At 49.7% G+C, this 19478-nt stretch overlaps 1 protein-coding gene across 1 annotated transcript in view; it reads left to right on the top strand.

The window, feature by feature from the left end:
* Positions 1 to 19478, top strand: part of J3458_017967 (Nonribosomal peptide synthetase) — a 32303-nt gene that overhangs the window by 12453 nt on the left and 372 nt on the right. The window contains exons 2-4 of the mRNA XM_007810911.2: positions 46 to 8028; positions 8089 to 16035; positions 16094 to 19423. Of these exons, the coding sequence (XP_007809102.2) occupies positions 46 to 8028; positions 8089 to 16035; positions 16094 to 19423 (19260 nt within the window). The remainder of the gene's footprint in view (positions 1 to 45; positions 8029 to 8088; positions 16036 to 16093; positions 19424 to 19478) is intronic.

Here is a 19478-nt window from a genome sequence, read left to right as displayed (position 1 = left end):
AAGACCTCCGGTTGTAACAGTCACCGCGCTGACATTTTTGAACAGTATGACATTTCTCTCAGTGTATCCTACGGCATCAAGCAAGCAGGCTTTTGTCTTGACTACCGTCTATCTTGTTTAACTGAGCAGCAAGCACTTCGAGTGGCTTCACTAATGAAGAATTTTGTTACTACACTAATTGCAAGTCACAGCTCCTCGATTTCGGCAGAGTCACAGGGCAGCGTGCAAGAGTCGCGGTCATTGGCCGATATGGACTCTATCGATCAACGGGACTTACTTGATATTTGGGACTGGAACAGTACCGTCCCGGAGACAGTAAATGTCCTGGTGCACGATATCTTCACCGAAACAGCACAGCGCCAACCCGACGCCCCAGCCGTGTGTGCCTGGGATGGTGACTGGACCTACGCAGAACTCGACGAAGTTTCTACCCGACTAGCTGACTATCTTATTGATAAGGGTGTTAAGCCTGATGTAATTGTGCCTCTTTGCTTTGAGAAGTCCCGGTGGACTCCAGTGGCACAGTTAGCTGTTATGAAGGCTGGAGGTGCGTCGCTTGCAATGGACGCAGCACAGCCCGTTGAACGTCTCCGTACCATTGTACAGCAGGTCAATCCTGTAGTGATACTGTCATCTTCGCTTGCTATTGAGGTAGCTAGCCAACTAACAGAGCGGCCGGTGGTCGTCGTCGATAATGAACACATGGCAAAGCTGAGCCGGCGACCTATGCCGCGTACAGACGTCCAACCTTGGCACAAACTTTACGTGGTATTTACGTCTGGTAGTACGGGAACTCCCAAGGGCGCAATAATAACACATGCCAACTTTAGCAGTGCTATCCGTCACCAGCAATTTGGAATGGGTTTCAAGAGCTCTTCTAGGGTATATGATTTCGTGAAGTATGCATTTGATATCTCATGGTCAAACGTCCTGCATACTCTCACTGCAGGTGGCTGTCTTTGCATACCCTCTGACTCAGAGGCCCTCAATGACCTTGCAGGCTCATTCCGACGTTACAATGCCAATTTCCTCGACGTCAATCCGTCAGTTGCCAGTACACTACAGCCGTCGGAGTTGGGAAGTTTAGAGCATTTGCAATTTGGAGGAGAGTTCTTGTCCGGTCACATGGCCTCAGAGTGGGCAAAACATTGCGAGACTCTCAATACATACGGACCTGCTGAGTGTAGTATCAGGGCGACATTTGTCCCGATGGATGAAAACACGGGTGCCACTCCTAGTATTGGAAGTGGCATCGGTTTAAACACATGGCTGGTTAACGTCTCGGATCATGACCAACTGGTTGCCATCGGAAATGTGGGAGAACTTCTATTAGAAGGTCCGTTAGTTGGCGATGGCTATCTGGGAGATGCCAAAAAGACGGCAGCCGCATATATCGATGATCCCAAGTGGCTTGTCCGCGGTGCTCCTGGACATCCAGGCCGTCACGGGCGGTTATATAAATCAGGAGACTTGGTGCGATATAATACGGACGGAAGTCTCACCTTTTTCGCTCGCAAGGACTCCCAAGTCAAGATCAACGGTCAACGCGTGGAGCTGGGCGACGTCGAATATCATGTGCAGGCGAATGTCGCCGACAGCGTTGAAGTCGAGGCAGTAGCCGACGTGATCACACCCAGAGGAAGCAGCAAGTCCATACTGGTAGCATTCCTGCACATCAAAGATTGCCTTGCTATAGAAGCAAATGGGCTGCAGGCGGAAATGAGGAGAGTGACTGCAGGGCTGGAGGACAGGCTTTCCAGGCGTGTCCCAGCGTACATGATTCCCTATGCTTATATCCCCGTCAAAGATCTGCCTAAGACTGCGACAGGAAAGCTGAATCGCCGTCAACTCCGCACAATAGCATCAGGCATGACTCTAGAAGAGCTCATGGCGTTAAACATGCCAGGCGGCGTGCGGCGGGCACTGAGTTCGGATACAGAACGACAACTTCAGGGTATTTGGTCATCTCTACTAAGAATTAGTGCCGACAAGATTGGACCTGACGATAGCTTCCTACGTATTGGTGGCGACTCAATCGGCGCAATGAGGCTTGTCGGAGAGGCACGTAAACAGGGACTATCGATCACTGTTGCGGATGTTTTCAAGAATCCTCGACTAAGTGACCTAGCTGCAGTGGCCCGCAAGCTTTCGTCAGCATCGACCGAAACTATTCCACCCTATTCACTACTTAAAGCCAGTATCAATGTCCAAGCCGCACGAGACGAGATTGCATCTCTTTGCGACATAGATGCTACACAAATTGAGGACATCTTCCCATGTACTCCGCTCCAGGAAGGTCTATTAGCCTTGACCGCCAGAAGAGCAGGAGATTACATTGCTCGATACATCTTCGAACTACGCCCGTCAGTCAATATCGATCGACTTGAGGCAGCATGGCACGAGGTCATCAGGACAACACCGATACTGCGAACTCGAATTGCAGAACTTACAGAACAAGGCCTCGTCCAAGTCATCATAGATAAACAGACGAGCAGCTCCTTTGGCAAAAAGTCAAACAGCCTTTCTGCATACCAAAATGCAGATGAGACGCTCCCCATGGGACTGGGAACTCCGCTGGTGCGCCTCGGATTCGTCCATGAGGACCAAAATGAACCTGACAAGCGCTTCTTCGTATGGACGATACACCATGCACTCTATGATGGATGGTCAATGCCGCAAATTCTCGAGAAACTAGAAAAGGCGTATCGAGGACAACATCCCCTTTCACACGAACCTCCTTTCCAACTCTTCGTTAAGCACATCATGGAAATGAGCAGTGATTCGTCTTCAAAGTATTGGAAAGCACAGTTTGATGGATCCGAAGCAGCCAGCATCTTTCCATCACTGCCTTCGGCAACTTATCAGCCAAGATCAGACACGCTGACATTGCACCCTATTCGAGATCTTGCATGGCCCGATGCCGGCATCACTCCATCCACGATAGTGAGAGCTGCTTGGTCGATCCTGTCGGCCTTGTATGTTGATTCCACTGATGTTGTTTTCGGTGTAACAGTGACTGGAAGGCAAGCTGCTGTACCCGGTGTCGACCAGATGACCGGGCCAACGCTCGCAACGGTGCCAGTTCAAGTAGCGTTGGATTGGAATGAGAGCGTCGAACAACTATTACTACGACTACAGTCCCAGGCTATTGACATGACAGCTTTCGAACAAACGGGACTGCAAAGAATCCGACAAATAAGCGCCAAAGCAAAGCAGGCATGCGAATTCCAAACACTCTTGCTCATGCAACCGGCCGAGGAAAACGACAACGAAGAAGCTCATCATCTATTTGTCAATGAAAATGGGGGTGAAAGTGAAGACTCAGAGGACTCGTTTGCCGAGTTTGACACCCATGCAATCACTGTTGAGTGCAGGCTTCGACGGGATGGCCTACAGCTACAAGTCGGATTTGACTCACATGTCATTGATGAGCAACAGATAAACAAACTGATGCTACAGTTGGACCATATAATTCGCCAGATATGCCATTCCTCTGGCGATAGCGAGATCAAGGTTACCGACCTTAAAGCCCTTGGTCACCATGACTTGGAGGAAATCTGGGGCTGGAATGCGACCGTGCCTGAAACTATCGAGACAACAGTCCACAAATTAATCGAGGACACGGCATCTACAAGGCCTGAATCCCCGGCGGTATGCTCGTGGGACGGCGACTGGACATACGCTGAGCTAAATGGCGCCTCGAGTCGCCTTGCATGTCATCTCGTCAGTCTCGGCGTGGGTCGAGGTAGTGTCGTACCTTTATGCTTCGAAAAGTCGCGATGGGTCCCTGTTGCAATGCTTGCAGTGATGAAAGCTGGCGGAGCATCTGTCGCTTTAGATCCGACTCTTCCAGAAGACCGCCTACTAACGATTATACGACAAATAAAACCATTACTAACAATCTCGTCTCCGGCGAACCGTAAATTAGCTGAGCAACTCGCCCCAGATCAGTCCATCGTGATACTAGACGACAAACAACTCGCTCAACTCCCTCAGCCGGTTCAAGGGATACTCCCTGTCGTACAGCCGTGGGACACACTCTATGTCGTATTTACCTCTGGGACAACTGGCACGCCTAAAGGCGTTGTAATCACCCATTCAAATTTCAGCAGCGCTCTGAAGCACCAGCACGGTGCACACGGCTTTGACGAACATTCAAGAGTGTTCGACTTCGCATCGTATGCCTTTGACGTGGCCTGGTCAAACGCGTTATGCGCACTAGAGTGCGGAGCATGTTTATGTATCCCATCAGATACTGAGCGACAAGATGACCTCGTGGGAGCTATACAAAGACTCGGGGTCACTCATGCCGAGTTAACGCCATCCACGGCTAGTATCCTTCCGCTGGATACCTTGAAGGCACTGCACACCCTCATTCTTGGAGGCGAGAAGCTTTCTGTAGAACAAGCCAAAGTTTGGGGGCAGTTGGTGCATTTAAAGAATTCGTACGGTCCATGCGAGTGTACGCCGACGTCTACGGTGTCGTGCGTTAACCCCGATACAACGATGATTGAATCCAGTGTCGGCAGAGGCATTGGTGTCAATACGTGGTTAGCCGATACCGTCTCGGCCGAATCGCTTGTCCCGGTTGGAGCCATCGGTGAACTTCTTTTGGAAGGCCCTTTAGTTGGTAAGGGTTATCTTGATGACCCTGCGAAAACTGCAGAAGCTTTTGTCGAAGACCCGTTATGGCTACTTGGTGGTGGCGGACCAGGTCAACCTGGTCGTCGCGGACGTCTCTACAAAACGGGAGACCTTGCACGATACAACACAGACGGAAGTCTCACGTTTATGGGACGTAAAGATGCTCAAGTTAAAATCAACGGCCAACGTGTGGAACTAGGCGAGATCGAGAGCCACATTTCACTCGAACCCTGGATTCGACAATCGGCGTGTATACTTCCTACATCCGGCCCATGTATCAACCGACTCGTTGGCGTACTTAGCATTGTCGGACCAGATCGTAGAAGCCGGGGCATATCGCCTACGAAACTAGATATCAGTTCCCAGGACGAACAGACGCAGCAACGTATCGAGGCTCTCCGAGCTCTTTTGGAGAATACTTTACCTGCCTACATGGTTCCCACTTTCTGGGTTGTCGTCCATGATATACCTCTCAGCGCATCTGGCAAACTCGACCGCAAGCGACTTGAGGAGTGGCTTGCAAACATTGATGCAGAGACATTCAGTGCAATCTCGGGTATTGGGCGTAATCCAGGGACCAGAAAACCCAAAAATGAGGCAGAAGAGGTGCTTTTGAGAGCATGCAGTACAGTTCTAAACACCCCGATAGAGAATATCGATTTGCAACGGTCATTCGTGGCGAACGGCGGTGATTCTATATCAGCTATGCGTCTTAGTCCTCATTGTCGTGCTGCCAACGTTCTCTTCTCTGTTGCAACCTTGCTCAAGGGGCGGTCGCTCGCTGAAGTCGCACAATTATCAACAACCGTCACCAGTCCTGTAGTATCGCGAATAGAGAAATTCAACGTATTTTTCGACCTCTCGCCGATCCAGCAGTGGTTCTTTGGTCAATCACCACCTGAATTGGTCAATACGAAAAGTCTTTATTGCAATCAAAGCTTTTACGTTAGAGTTACACGTCCAATTTCCACAGATAAGCTCCGCAGTGCAATTGGCACGATCGTGGAGAAGCATTCCATGCTCAGAGCACGCTTTGCAAGGGTTAATGGTAAATGGATGCAGCGTGTCATTCAACCTGGCCAGGGCCTGCATCACTTTGAGTCGTCGCAACAAGATTCGATGGCTGATATCGAGTGTCTGGCTGCAAAAAGGCAGCAAGAGCTGGATATCGAGAATGGCCCCGTCTTTTCAGCAGATGTCTGCATGACCCCGGCTCCCAAATCAGATCAATATATTATCCTCATTGCGCATCACTTGGTTGTTGACCTTGTGTCGTGGCGAATTATCCTAGAAGATCTAGAGGTCCTACTGACTGGTGGCGCGTTGCAAGAAGAGGTTCCCTTCCAAGTATGGAACCAGTTGCAAATAGAGAAGGCCGGCACGCCGGAGCTAGATCCTGAAAATGTTCTTAATATCGACGGAGTCACCAATAACCTTACTTTCTGGGAATTCACCCCGGATACCCCTAATACAGTTGACGACCTCAAGGACAGGCCTATAGTAATTGGCAGAGATCTCACTTTATGCCTTTTAAAAGACGCCAATGGAGCCTTCAATACCGAACCCGTGGACCTACTTCTATCAGCAGTATGGCACTCTTTCTTACAAGCCTTCCCTAGTCGTGGGGACCTCACTATATTTAATGAGGGCCACGGCCGTGAACCAGGGAGCCTAGACGTAGATCTCTCGCGCACTGTCGGTTGGTTTACTACAATGAGCCCTCTGAGGATCTCTCGTGATACAGCCGACAGTATCGTCAACATTGTGCGACATGTCAAGGATATGAGGAGGCGACTGCCGTCCAACGGCTGGGCTTACTTTGCCTCTAGGTATCTAAACAGCAAGGGAATCAGAGCATTTGAATCACATGAGGCTACTACCATGGAAATTGTCTTCAATTATCATGGCCAGTTTCAGCAACTAGAGCATGACGATGCCCTTTTTGACACTATTACCCTAGACAAAACCTCTGATGTTGGGCCATCCTTGCCCGCATCATCGCTCATCGAGATAAATGCTACAATCGAAGATGGAGTTACACAGATCTTCTTTTCCTGGAATCGTCATATAGCCCACCAGGACTTGATCGACCTGTGGATTTCTCAGGTTAGCCTATCACTGCAGGCTATTTGCGATGATCTCAGCTCTAGAGCACCTTCCAAGACCCTTTACGACTATGAGTTTCTCCACCTCAATTACAAGCAACTCGACGACCTTTGTAGGTATGTGATTCCCGAAATTGAGTCAGCCAACAACACAACGGTAGAGGACATTTTCCCATGCCTACCTATGGTGGACGGCATGCTACTGAGCCAAATCAAGGAGCCCGGGGCTTATGAGACATCCGCCACATATGAGATACGGTCCCCTATCGGCCATCTGATTAGTCTTGAAAGACTGGCTGAAGCTTGGCAAACTGTAATCGCTCGTCAGCCTGCTCTGCGAACGGTTTTTATTCAAGGGAGTGATTCAACAGCAGCCTTCAGTCAAGTGGTCTTGCAGTCTTATCATGGAGACGTGATTCTACTAGAGAGTGAGAACAGAACTTCAGCATTAGCAATGCTCAACAATCTACAGCCTATTAACTACCGAAACATCAGGCCGCCACATCGCTTAGCACTGAGTTTTGTTCGTGGAGAGAATCTCGTTTTTTGTCAGTTAGAGGCTAGCCATACCATTACAGATGGTGCCTCGTCAGCAATAATTATTGAGGATTGGATCAAAGCTTATACCGGTACCCTGGACCTTGATAGCATCAACGACGTCAATCGTGGTTTTGCACGATTTATAAAATCCGTGTCAGCAACGGACAGGATGGCATATTGGAAACGAAAGCTAGCAGATGCAGAGCGTTGTTATTTCGAGCCATTATATCATGTTCACCAAGTTCCCCAGGCCGATCAAGGAGTTTGCTTCGCTTCGGCTGAAATAACTGGGGACAAGTTCACCCAAATTATGCGATCTTGCGAGTCACAATCCGTGACGCCTGCAAGCCTCTTCCAAAGTGCCTGGGCACTCTGTTTGGCAGCTTACACAGGAAAGGAGAGCGTCACCTTCGGCTACCTCGCATCCGGTAGAGATCTTCCAGTGCCGGGTATCACGCGTGCTGTTGGTGCATATGCGTCCATGTTGATCTGCCGAGCCAATATATCGCGCGAATGGACTAGTCAACAATTCGTACACCATATTCATGATCAAGTCATGGAGGATCTTGGCTATCAACAGAGTTCTCTAGCCGATATCCAACACCAACTCGGTATGCCATCTGGGCAGTCACTATTCAACACAATTGTATCATTTCAGAGGGAGGATGAAACGGTAGGAGAAGATGCAGAAGCGCCAACGCTCACCTTTACGAATATGGACGGCGAAGATCCCACTGAGGTGAGTATCTTCATCCATTCATCGCTTTTGTTTTGATTCGCGGTGCTAATGTTTTGTCAGTTCGACATTGGGGTCAGCTTTTCGATATCTGATACAACAGCATACTTATCTCTTGATGCCCGCGCTTCTTGTCTGTCCAGTGAGCAGGCTAGCCGTGTTATTTCCCTCGTGAAGACCACAGCAATCGCCATCGCAACCGACGGCATGCTCAATGGCTCGCTTGGCGGAAGACATAAATCCATTACATTAGCAGATATCAGCTCAGTCAGCGAGGAGGATTTAGATGCCATTTGGCGTTGGAACGAGACAGTGCCAGAAGCTGCCAATATCTTAGTACATGACCTTATTGCCGAGACCATCGCCAGGCAGCCCAACGCCCCCTCTGTGTGTGCTTGGGACGGTGATTTTACTTACGCCGAGTTAGATGATGCTTCATCTCGCTTAGCCCTTCATCTCATTGAGTTAGGTGTTGGTCCTGAGGTTATAGTGCCTCTATGCCTTGAGAAAAGTCGATGGGTCCCAGTCGCGATGCTAGCTGTAATGAAAGCCGGCGGAGCATCTGTGGCGATGGATGTAACCGTCCCTAGAGAGCGTCTTCAAACCATTGTGCAGCAGGTCAAACCAGCGCTAATCTTATCATCTTCTACGACTAAGGACCTCGCAACACAGCTCACCAACCAGCCCATAGTAGTGCTAGGTTCCGCACAGTTATCCGAGCTCGACGTACCCAGCAAGCCACTTCCGTCAAGGGTTCAGCCTGAAAATACCTTATATATCAACTTCACATCTGGAAGTACGGGGCAGCCTAAGGGCGTTATCATTAAGCATGTCAATTTCAGCAGCTCCATCCGACATGTACGAGGTCTGCATGGCTTTAAACCCACTTCACGTGTCTATGACTTCTCCTCGCACGCTTTCGATAACATATGGTCAAATGCGCTACAGACGCTATCATGTGGTGCATGTTTATGCATTCCTTCTGAGACTGATCGAAGAGATGATTTGGCTGGTTCTATCAAGCGACTAGGGGCTAATTTCATTGATATCACTCCCTCAACTGCAAGCATACTCCCATTGGAGACGATTCAATCTTTGGAATTGTTAATGGTTGGAGGAGAACGCCTCACATCAGATTCTGCAAAGCAGTGGGCTTCTGTCGTAGACCTCCGCAATGGTTATGGTCCTTGCGAATGCACACCCACCACTACGATTGCAGCCATAAGGCCGAATAGCTATGATATGACAACAATTGGCCGTGGTGTTGGGGTCAACACATGGGTTGTCGATGCTCATACAGGTACCTCACTTGTGCCAGTAGGTAGTATTGGCGAACTGCTCCTGGAAGGTCCGCTCGTGGGCGCAGGATACCTGGGCAATCCCCAAAGCACGGCAAACGCGTTTATCGAAGATCCCAAGTGGTTACTACAGGGCACATTGTGCAGGAAAGGCCGCCGTGGCCGTCTCTATAAAACTGGCGACCTAGTTCGATATAATCCAGATGGCACCCTATCTTTCGTTGGTCGGAAAGATGCCCAAGTCAAGATCAACGGCCAGCGGCTAGAGCTTGGAGATATTGAGCATCATGTTGCTGCCAGTATCACAGATTCCGCAGATGCCCAAGTAATAGTAGAAATGCTGGTGCCTCGACAATACCACCAAGCCATGCTGATAGCTTTCATATGCCTTTCCGAAGCCCGGGGCAAAGATGGCAATGACCAAGGATCAGAGTTGCAGAGATTGACTGCGGGATTGAACACAAGACTTGCAAAACTAATACCTCCTTATATGATACCTTCATCCTATGTCCTTGTTGACCACATCCCTATGACGCCCACGGGCAAGACAGACAGGCGACAGATTCGTGCCATAGGCGAACGAATGACTTTGGAAGAGCTTCTAGTTCACAGCTCGTCGATAAGTGGTGAACATCGAAAACCGACTACGGAAATGGAACGACACCTTCTAAGCCTATCGGCATCTGTGCTTGGCGTCAGTCTCGACAAAATTGGAATCGATGACAGCTTCTTACAGGTCGGGGGTGATTCGATTGGGGCCATGAAACTTGTTGCAGCGGCTCGCGAACAAGGCATAGCCTTGACCGTTGCGGATGTCTTCCAGACGCCCCGGCTGGGCGACTTGGCTGTGAAAGCTCACCAAGTATTCGAGCCAGATAGAATGGATGTCGAGCCATTCTCACTACTAAAGGCTGGTTGTGAAGTTCAAGGGATACGCCAAGAGGCCGCAGCTTTCTGCGGAGTAGATCCGTTGCACATCGAGGACGTTTTCCCATGCACTCCGCTTCAGGAAGGTCTGCTTGCTCTAACAACAAAGCGACCAGGGGACTATGTCTTCAGGTCTACATATGAGCTCAAAAGCACTATCAATATACAGCGTTTCCGAGAAGCTTGGAAACAGTTGGTATCAATAACCCCAATGTTACGTACCCGAATCGTGGATTTATCCAGTCAGGGCTTGGTACAGGTTGTCGTTGCTCAGCAGCAGATCCATTGGCTGGGTGAGAACTTCACAAGCTCAAGTGCCTATCAGCGCGCGGATGAGCAATTAACAATCGGGTTGGGCACGCCACTCGTGCGAGTCGCTATTATCAAGGAACAAGACAAGCATTTCTTTATTTGGACGATGCATCATGCGCTATACGATGGGTGGACAGTTCCGCTTCTGCTGGAGAATCTAGAGAAGTCATATATAGACGAAGCAAATCTCCAGCATCAGCCCCCATTCCAGTTGTTCGTTAGACATCTACTACACGCGGATAGCAAACAGGCTGAGAAGTACTGGAAGAAACAGTTCAAAGAATTCGATGCCGTAACATATCCGGCACTACCATCGTCAACCCACGAGCCCCGATCCGATCAAACTGTAGAGCATTACATCCAGGGGGTACAATGGCCAACTAGCGATATTACCACCTCCACGGCAGTTCGGGCGGCGTGGTCCATTTTGGCGGCGCGGTATACCGATTCCAATGACGTGATTTTCGGTCTGACTGTGAGCGGTCGGCAGGCATCTCTACCAGGCATTGAGCGCGTAACTGGACCAACAATTGCAACAGTGCCAATGCGAGTCGTGCTGGATCCAAAGAAAACTTTGCAGGAAATCTTGATACAAATACAAGCTCAGGGAATTGAAATGACGGCGTTTGAGCAGACTGGATTACAACGGATCCGCCGGATGAGTACTGAAGCTGAACGAGCCTGCAACTTCCAAACGCTGCTGGTAATACAGCCGTCTGAGAAGAACGACAATTCACGTAGCCAGCTATTTGTTGAGCTCCGCGACGAAGAAAGTGATGGACCTATTGCGGATCTAAATACACATGCCCTTACAGTCAGCTGTGATCTTGAAGACCACGGGCTCGCGTTGAGGATTGCCTTCGACTCCAAAATAATCAGCAAAAACCAAGTTCAGAAGCATGTCTCTCACTTTGAACATGCCCTCCGCCAGATTTGTGACCCCGAAAATGCCCAAAAGGCACTTGCTGATATAGAGACGCTTGGTCGAGAGGACTTGGAGGACATTTGGGGCTGGAACGCTACAGTGCCAGAGTGTTCAAACGCATTGGTCCATCATTTGTTTGAAGATACAGCCCAGAGACTGCCAGATACCGAAGCTGTGTGTGCCTGGGATGGAACTTGGACCTATTCAGAGCTAGATAGCATCACGAGTCGTCTTGCCCGCCACCTTGTGAGCTTGGGTGTTGGCCCAGAGGCCGTTGTACCGCTATGCTTCGAGAAATCCGGCTATACATGTATAGCAATGCTTGCAGTCATGAAAGCTGGCGGTGCATCTGTGGCTATGGATACAACTCTCCCTGAAGACCGACTGAGGATTATCGCGCTACAGGTTAACCCGACATTGATTCTGTGTTCATCAAGTAACGAAGATCTAGCACTTCGGCTTGCAGACACTCCAGTAATGGTCATCACTGAGGCCAGTCTGTCGACTCTGACTGATGCAAATGCTCCATCTTCGACGCAACTCCAGCACGTACAGCCCTGGAACAAGCTTTATGTGGTATTTACGTCTGGTAGTACGGGAACACCAAAGGGTGTAATTATCACACACTCAAATTATAGTAATGCCATCCAGTATCAACAAGGTATTAACGGCTTTACACAAGGATCAAGGGTATACGACTTTGCTTCTTACGCATTCGATGCCACCTGGGCCAATCTGTTGAATTCATTAACATGCGGCGCCACTCTGTGTGTTCCTTCTGATGCTGAGCGAAGAGACGACCTAGCCGGCTCTCTCCGACACTATAGAGCTAATTTTGTGCAATTGACTCCCTCAACGGCATCGATACTTCCGCTCGAGTCAGTCCAATCGCTTGACACGTTGCTCCTCGCCGGAGAAGCTCTTCCGCAAGCATATGCGGAACGGTGGGCCAAGATTGTAGATCTGAGGAACGCCTACGGACCTTGTGAGGCAACTCCAGCTGCTACTTTCGCCAGCATTCAGTCTGATAATACGCTAGAAGTTGGCATCGGCAAAGGGGTTGGCACCGTTACGTGGGTAGCTGACACAAAAACTGCTCAATTCCTCACACCGGTAGGCAGCGTTGGTGAGCTTCTCCTGGAAGGACCATCCGTGGGACCGGGGTACCTTCATGACCCTGAGAAGACTGCTGCGGCCTTTATTGACAATCCACCGTGGCTGCTTCGTGGCACTCCAAGTCAACCTGGTCGTCATGGTCGTCTGTATAGAACCGGTGACTTGGTTCGATATAATAGCGATGGAAGCCTGGTATATATTGGCCGTAAGGATGCCCAAGTTAAACTTCACGGGCAGCGTGTGGAACTAGGAGAAATCGACAATCATATGATACGTCATTCGTCCGTTCGTCAGGCGGCAAGTTTGTTTCCTATCACAGGTCCTTGTGCAAATCGACTTGTCGGCGTTATTAGCCTTGAAGAATACCAACCAGAAGCCGTCATCTCGTCCGGAATCGATCTCGCTATCAACGATGAAAACGCAGCGCGACTGTTCCGAGATGTTCAGAAGGATCTTTATACTATGCTGGAGGGTGCTCTCCCTGTTTACATGATTCCATCCATTTGGATTGCCGTCAGGGACATTCCTCTTAACCCCTCTGGTAAGCTCAACCATAAGGCTCTTCGCGAATGGCTCTGCGATATGGACTTGAAAACCTTCACCAAGATCTGTCACGAGAACGATACGGACGAGGAGGTCGATCACACACCAGTGACCCACGCAGAGCAAGTTATTGCAAATGCTTGCAGTATCGTCCTCAACCTACCAGTTGAGCAGGTCAATATTCATAAGTCTTTTATTGCTAATGGTGGTGATTCCATCTCCGCAATGCGTCTCAGCCCCCACTGCCGCGCCTCTCGAGTTGTTTTCTCAGTAGCAACTCTACTCAGGGGCAAATCTCTTGCGGAAGTGGCAAGAACTTCAACTGTCACAGCAACTTGTACTGCGCATCGAGAAGAATACGAGACGGCCTTTGGTCTTTCGCCTATCCAGCAGTGGTTCTTCGATCAGTGCCCAACTCAACTCGTCAATACTAAAGATTACCACTTCAATCAGAGCTTCTACCTTCAACTCAGACAAGTAGTATCCGCAGACAAAATTGCAAGCGCAATCTCAACAATCGTTCGGCAACACTCTATGCTTAGGGCCCGATTCCAGAAAATTGGCGAGTACTGGACACAATCTGTGCTGAAGCCTACTGCTGAAAATGTGCACCATTTTAAATCTTGGAATCTCGAATCTCTCTCAGAAGTCAAGTCGATTGCATCACAAAGACAGCATGGATTGGATATCGAGAAAGGTGTCGTTTTTGCTGCAGATTTATGCACGCTATCTTCAGGGGAGCAATACCTTCTCTTTGTCGCCCACCACCTCGTTGTCGACCTTGTATCATGGCGTATCATCCTAGAAGATTTGGAGACTCTCATAAGTGACGGTCAGTTAGAGGAAGGGCTTCCGTTTCAAGTTTGGAATCAGTTGCAGAAAGAGGAGATTGTCTCTTCTAAATACGACCCCCAGGGCTCGCTATCTGTACAAGAGGCTAACAACGACCTCGAATTCTGGAACTTCGATTCATCAACCTCTAACACAGCCAGTGATCAGTACGAGGACTTCCTGGAAATTGGACCAGAAGTGACAGGATTATTATTGAAGGAGAGTAACAATGCCTTTAATACGGAGCCCCTCGATATTCTTCTCTCTGCAGTCTCGGATGCTTTCCTGAACATATTCCCTCGACAAGGCCTAACAATTTTCAACGAGGGTCATGGCCGTGAGCCTTGGAATGCAGAGGTTGACTTATCTCGAACAGTTGGTTGGTTCAGCACCCTGGTTCCGATAACTGTATCAAGGAATAGAGACAACTCGCATGAGCACATTGTTCGACTTGTAAAAGATGCTCGAAGACGCCTTCTCGCCAATGGCTGGGCTTACTTCACGTCCAGATATCTGAGTAGCAAGGGAGCTCACGCCTTCAAGTCGCATGGCTCTACTATGGAGCTAGTTTTCAATTACCATGGCCAATTTCAGCAGCTAGAAAACGATGACTCTCTTTTCAATAACATCATTCTTGACGGTATCTCGGACGCTGGCCCGGCTCTACCAATGTCAGCTCTTTTTGAGATCAATGTGTCCATTGAGGGAGGATCAACTCACCTCTCATTCTCATGGAACCGACATATTTCTCACCAAGGCCTCATTCGGGATTGGTTCGCGCAGATCGGCATATCATTACAGAAGATCTGTACTACTCTCGCTTTCAGGAAGCCTGAGACGACCCTCTGTGACTACGAGTTTCTCAACCTCGATTATAGAGGTCTCGACGAGTTGCAAGCCCATGTTATTCCAGACATCATGGCAGCTAATAACGCCACAGTCGCAGGCATATATCCATGCCCGCCCATGATAAACGGTATTCTCCTTAGCCAGCTCAAGGACTCGTCTTCGTACAAAACCTCGCAGATATACCGAATTCAGTCGCCAGACAGTGACGTCAGCATTGCTCGCCTCGCAGACGCGTGGCAGAAAGTAGTTGCGCGACATCCGTCACTCCGCAGCGTTTTCATGGAAGGTCTTGATGACGACACAGCTTTTAACCAGGTCGTGTTAGAAGCATGTCCCGCAAATATTATCCTACTAAAGAGCCACAGCGAGAATTCTGCGCTGAGCATGCTGACGGGTCTTCCGTCAGTCAACTACCAGCAACTTAAACCTCCTCACCGCCTCACCCTGCTCGAGCTATCCAACATCAATGGGCTAAGCGGCAGTCAAGTTATTTGTCAGCTGGAAATGAGCCACGCTATTACCGATGGCAGCTCATCCACGATAATCCTGGAGGACTGGGCGCGGGCATATGCTGGCGTCCTAAGCCAGGAGACAGTTGATATAACCTACAACTTTGCGCGGGTGCTCAGTTCACGCTTGCCAGAAAATCGAATGAACTACTGGAAGAAGAAGCTATGCGGCGTCAATTCCTGCCAATTTCCTCACCTATCTAACCTCTCCCGACAAGTTAATAATGTTTCGACTGTAAGCATCGACATAACCGGCGAGACATTTGCCAAGATTCAACATTTCAGCGAGGAGAAATTCGTCACACCCGCCAGCCTATTCCAGAGTGCCTGGGCCCTTCTTTTAGCAAATTATACCGGAAGTAATGACGTTTGCTTCGGATATCTCGCATCTGGAAGAGATCTTCCAGTACCTGGCATTTCAGAAGCAGTTGGTGCGTACGCAAACCTGCTAGTCTGTCGTATCGACCTATCACAGAACCAGACCAAGAATGATCTCGTATGGAACATGCACAATCAGGTTCTGTCAGACCTTGATTTTCAGCATTGCTCTCTGGCAGACATACAGCATCAACTGAGTCTACTCCCCGGCCAGGCGCTTTTCAATACCCTCGTGTCCTTCCAGCGTGACGACAGCACCGCAGACCGTACTAGTCATCAATATTTAGAATTTACGGAACTCGATGGAGAGGATCCAACTGAAGTGAGTGGACTTTCTTTTACGCATATGTGCTACAGATCATTGAGCTAACAACTTGAAGTACGATATTGCTCTCAGTATAACATATGGTGCAGGCCAAGTTGGGTTGAACTTGGAGTATCGCCTGTGTTGCTTGTCCGACCAGCAAGCAAGTCGTGTCGCCTGTTTGTTGGAGCGACTTGTTACCGCTCTTGTTAGCAACAAAGATCAGAGCATAGGGAACCAGAACAACAGCCTGGTCGACATTGATGCTATGACCCAAGATGACTTGCAAGATGTCTGGAAATGGAACGCAGTTGTTCCACAAACCATTGACGTCGCAATTCACAACCTTTTCACTAACGCTGCTCAGAGGTGGCCTGATAAACAAGCTGTATGCGCATGGGACGGCAACTGGACATACCGCGAATTGGATAATACTTCTACCTCATTCGGCCATCGCTTAAGGAGCTTAGGGATGGGCCCAGGTGCTATTATTCCACTTTATTTTGAAAAGTCACGATGGACTGTCGTCGCTATGGTAGCCGTTCTCAAGGTTGGCGCCGCCTTCGTCCTTGTCGATCCATCGCAACCGACGTCTCGCCTCGACTCCATCATTCATCAGACACGAGCGAAGCTGCTGGTTTGCTCTTCCACCGAAGCTCACAGGTGGTCCGATATTGATGTCAAAGTACTGTCTGTGGATAGCCCGTATCCGGATACTACGGGCAACACGGACTGTCCTCTCCAAGTTGAAAGCAATCCATCATCCCCGATGTATGTCGTTTTTACGTCCGGAAGTACGGGAAAGCCAAAGGGTGTTGTTGTGACACATGCCTCGTTCTCCTCTGCCATGCACTATCAGGCGAATGCTCTCGGCTACGATAGCCAGGCTCGCGTTTACGACTTTGCGTCATACGTATTTGACGCCTCCATCGAGACGGCTTTCATGACTCTCACGACGGGAGGCTGCCTATGTGTGCCATCAGATGCCGATCGGAAGAACAACCTTACCGAGTCACTAATTAGCACTGAAGCTACTCTGATCGAATTAACGCCTTCTGTCGCGCGCACTCTTGAGCGCGAGCGGTTGGTTGATCTCAGATTCCTAATTCTGGGCGGTGAAGCAGTCAATCAAGACGACGCAAAGGGTTGGCCGGAGAACGTCCTCGTCATCAACACATACGGACCCTCTGAGTGCACGCCAACCAGTACTATGCAATGCCAATATGATGGTGCTGGCGTGATGAATATCGGTGCCGGGGCTGGAGTAGTCACTTGGTTATCCGACCCAAGTAACTCGGATCGACTGGTACCGATAGGTTCAGTTGGAGAATTGTTGCTTGAAGGACCGCTTGTGGGACCAGGATACCTACATGATGCAGAGAGAACAGCGGCAGCCTTTATTGAGGATCCAATCTGGCTACAACGCGGAACAGGTGATCTGCCCGGCCGCCGAGGGCGTTTATACAAAACTGGTGATCTCGTGCGGTATAACGACGATGGGAGCCTTAGCTTCGTGGGCCGTAAGGATACACAAGTCAAGATTCGTGGTCAAAGAGTGGAATTAGGCGAAGTTGAACATCAACTCCAGGTCTGCATGCCCGGCGTGCAACAGGTGGCTGCCGAAGTGATCGTGCCCGGCGGCCAAGAAGCCAAGCCCTTGCTGGCAGTCTTCGTAGTGATGGATCCAAATACGCATTTGGAGACAAAGATGCTCGCAGTACCGACTATTGTTGGTGATACCGACAATAAGCTACCTACAATCCATATAGCCAGCATCCCCGCCTCTGTCGAGGACTTGCTCGTCGAGGTTCTTCCGTCCTACATGGTGCCAGCAGCCTTCCTGGAACTTGATCAGTTGCCCATGACAGCTTCCGGAAAGACTGACCGCCACCGCTTGCGTGCTATTGGCGCTGGCTTTTCTGTTCAGCAACTCGCCGAGCTGCGAAGTGGTCTCCTGGCCGACAAACGCGGCCCGTCTACAGAGATGGAGCGAGCGCTACAACAGATCTGGGCACAGGTTCTCAATGTCGATGTAGCGACTATTGGCATGGATGATAGCTTCCTACGCCTCGGCGGTGACTCCATCACGGCAATGCAGGTCTCGGCAGCAGCACGAGCTTCCGTCGCAAAGATATCCATTACCGACATCCTCCAGAAGAAGACGATTGCCAAGATTGCATCCGCAGCAGCACATCTGACAACATGCGATGAGCTTGCAGATGATTCGACGCGGGTGCAGTTCTCTACTCGAAAAGAGATGGTCAAATTTCAACAAGAGCATTGCTTACGACTCGGTGCGTTTCGTGTTGAGGACATCGAGGATATTTATCCCTGCACGCCTATGCAAGAACGTATACTGCAAGCGCAAGAACAAGATCCAAGAGCATATGTGACTGGATTTGGGCTAGCCATCGAGGCTTCACAAATCGATGAAACTGTAGAATTCTCAAGAATCCAGCGAGCATGGGCAAACGTGGTCAAACGACACGGACTCTTGCGAGCCGTCCTCATCCGTGACGAACCCGGACATGGCCGAACGACTCATGTCATCCTTCGAGACCCTGCACCAAGCATATCCTACCATGCCACTAGTGAAGCAGAGATGGCCTCTACGGGACGCGGAGATCTTCAACGACTGCCATACTACGCTCAAGATGGCCTGCAACATCACCTCTCAGTCTATCAGACAACGTCCAAGCGTGCCTACCTCCGGTTTGAGATGAATCATGCCATCATCGACGGCCACTCCACAGCTATCCTACTTCGCGACTTCGAACTTGCCTATACAGGTCATCTATCGTCGGATGGTCCTCTGTACAGTAACTTTATCAAGTATGTGCACGAGAAGCCCCGATATGATGCACAAGGCTTCTGGACCAAGCATCTACAAGACGTGGAGCCATGCCTTTTCCCGACTTCCAAGAGCATTGCGGAGCCCCAGGGCACAGTTCAAATTGAGGTACCCAATCTCGACCCTAAGGAAATCGCCGCGTTCTGTGCGGAGTGGGAAATAACTCAAGCCAACCTCATCCGCATAGCTTGGGCACTAGTGCTCCAAAAGTACACCAAGTCAACTAGGCCATGCTTTGGCACCATCACATCAGGAAGAGACCTACCCGTTGACGACGTGGATGAACTTTTCGGTCTGTTGATGAGTCTTATTCCGTGCAGAGTCCGGCTTGACCAGACACAATCCGTCTTGGAAACACTAAGAGCCTCCCAGGAGGATTATCTGCACATGTTGCCACATCAAACCTCTTATTTGGTAAATTTACAGAAGCATGGTCTTGAATCTGAGCTTTTCAACACAGCTATTTCCATCCACAGGGACACACTAGACGGCCCAGAAGCAAAAAATTCAGAAGGACAAATCATCCATCTACAGGACGAGTTTGATCCAGTGCATGTACGTTGGGCAGATTCGCCTTTTCCCCCGTTCTTATCTCGTTGTTGGGAAGTAC

The sequence above is a fragment of the Metarhizium acridum genome (assembly GCF_019434415.1).
Source record: "Metarhizium acridum strain ARSEF 324 chromosome Unknown scaffold_452, whole genome shotgun sequence".
Lineage (NCBI taxonomy): Eukaryota > Fungi > Ascomycota > Sordariomycetes > Hypocreales > Clavicipitaceae > Metarhizium > Metarhizium acridum.
The sequence above is the reverse complement of the archived record's forward strand: the minus strand, read 5'-3'. Positions and strand labels throughout refer to the sequence as shown.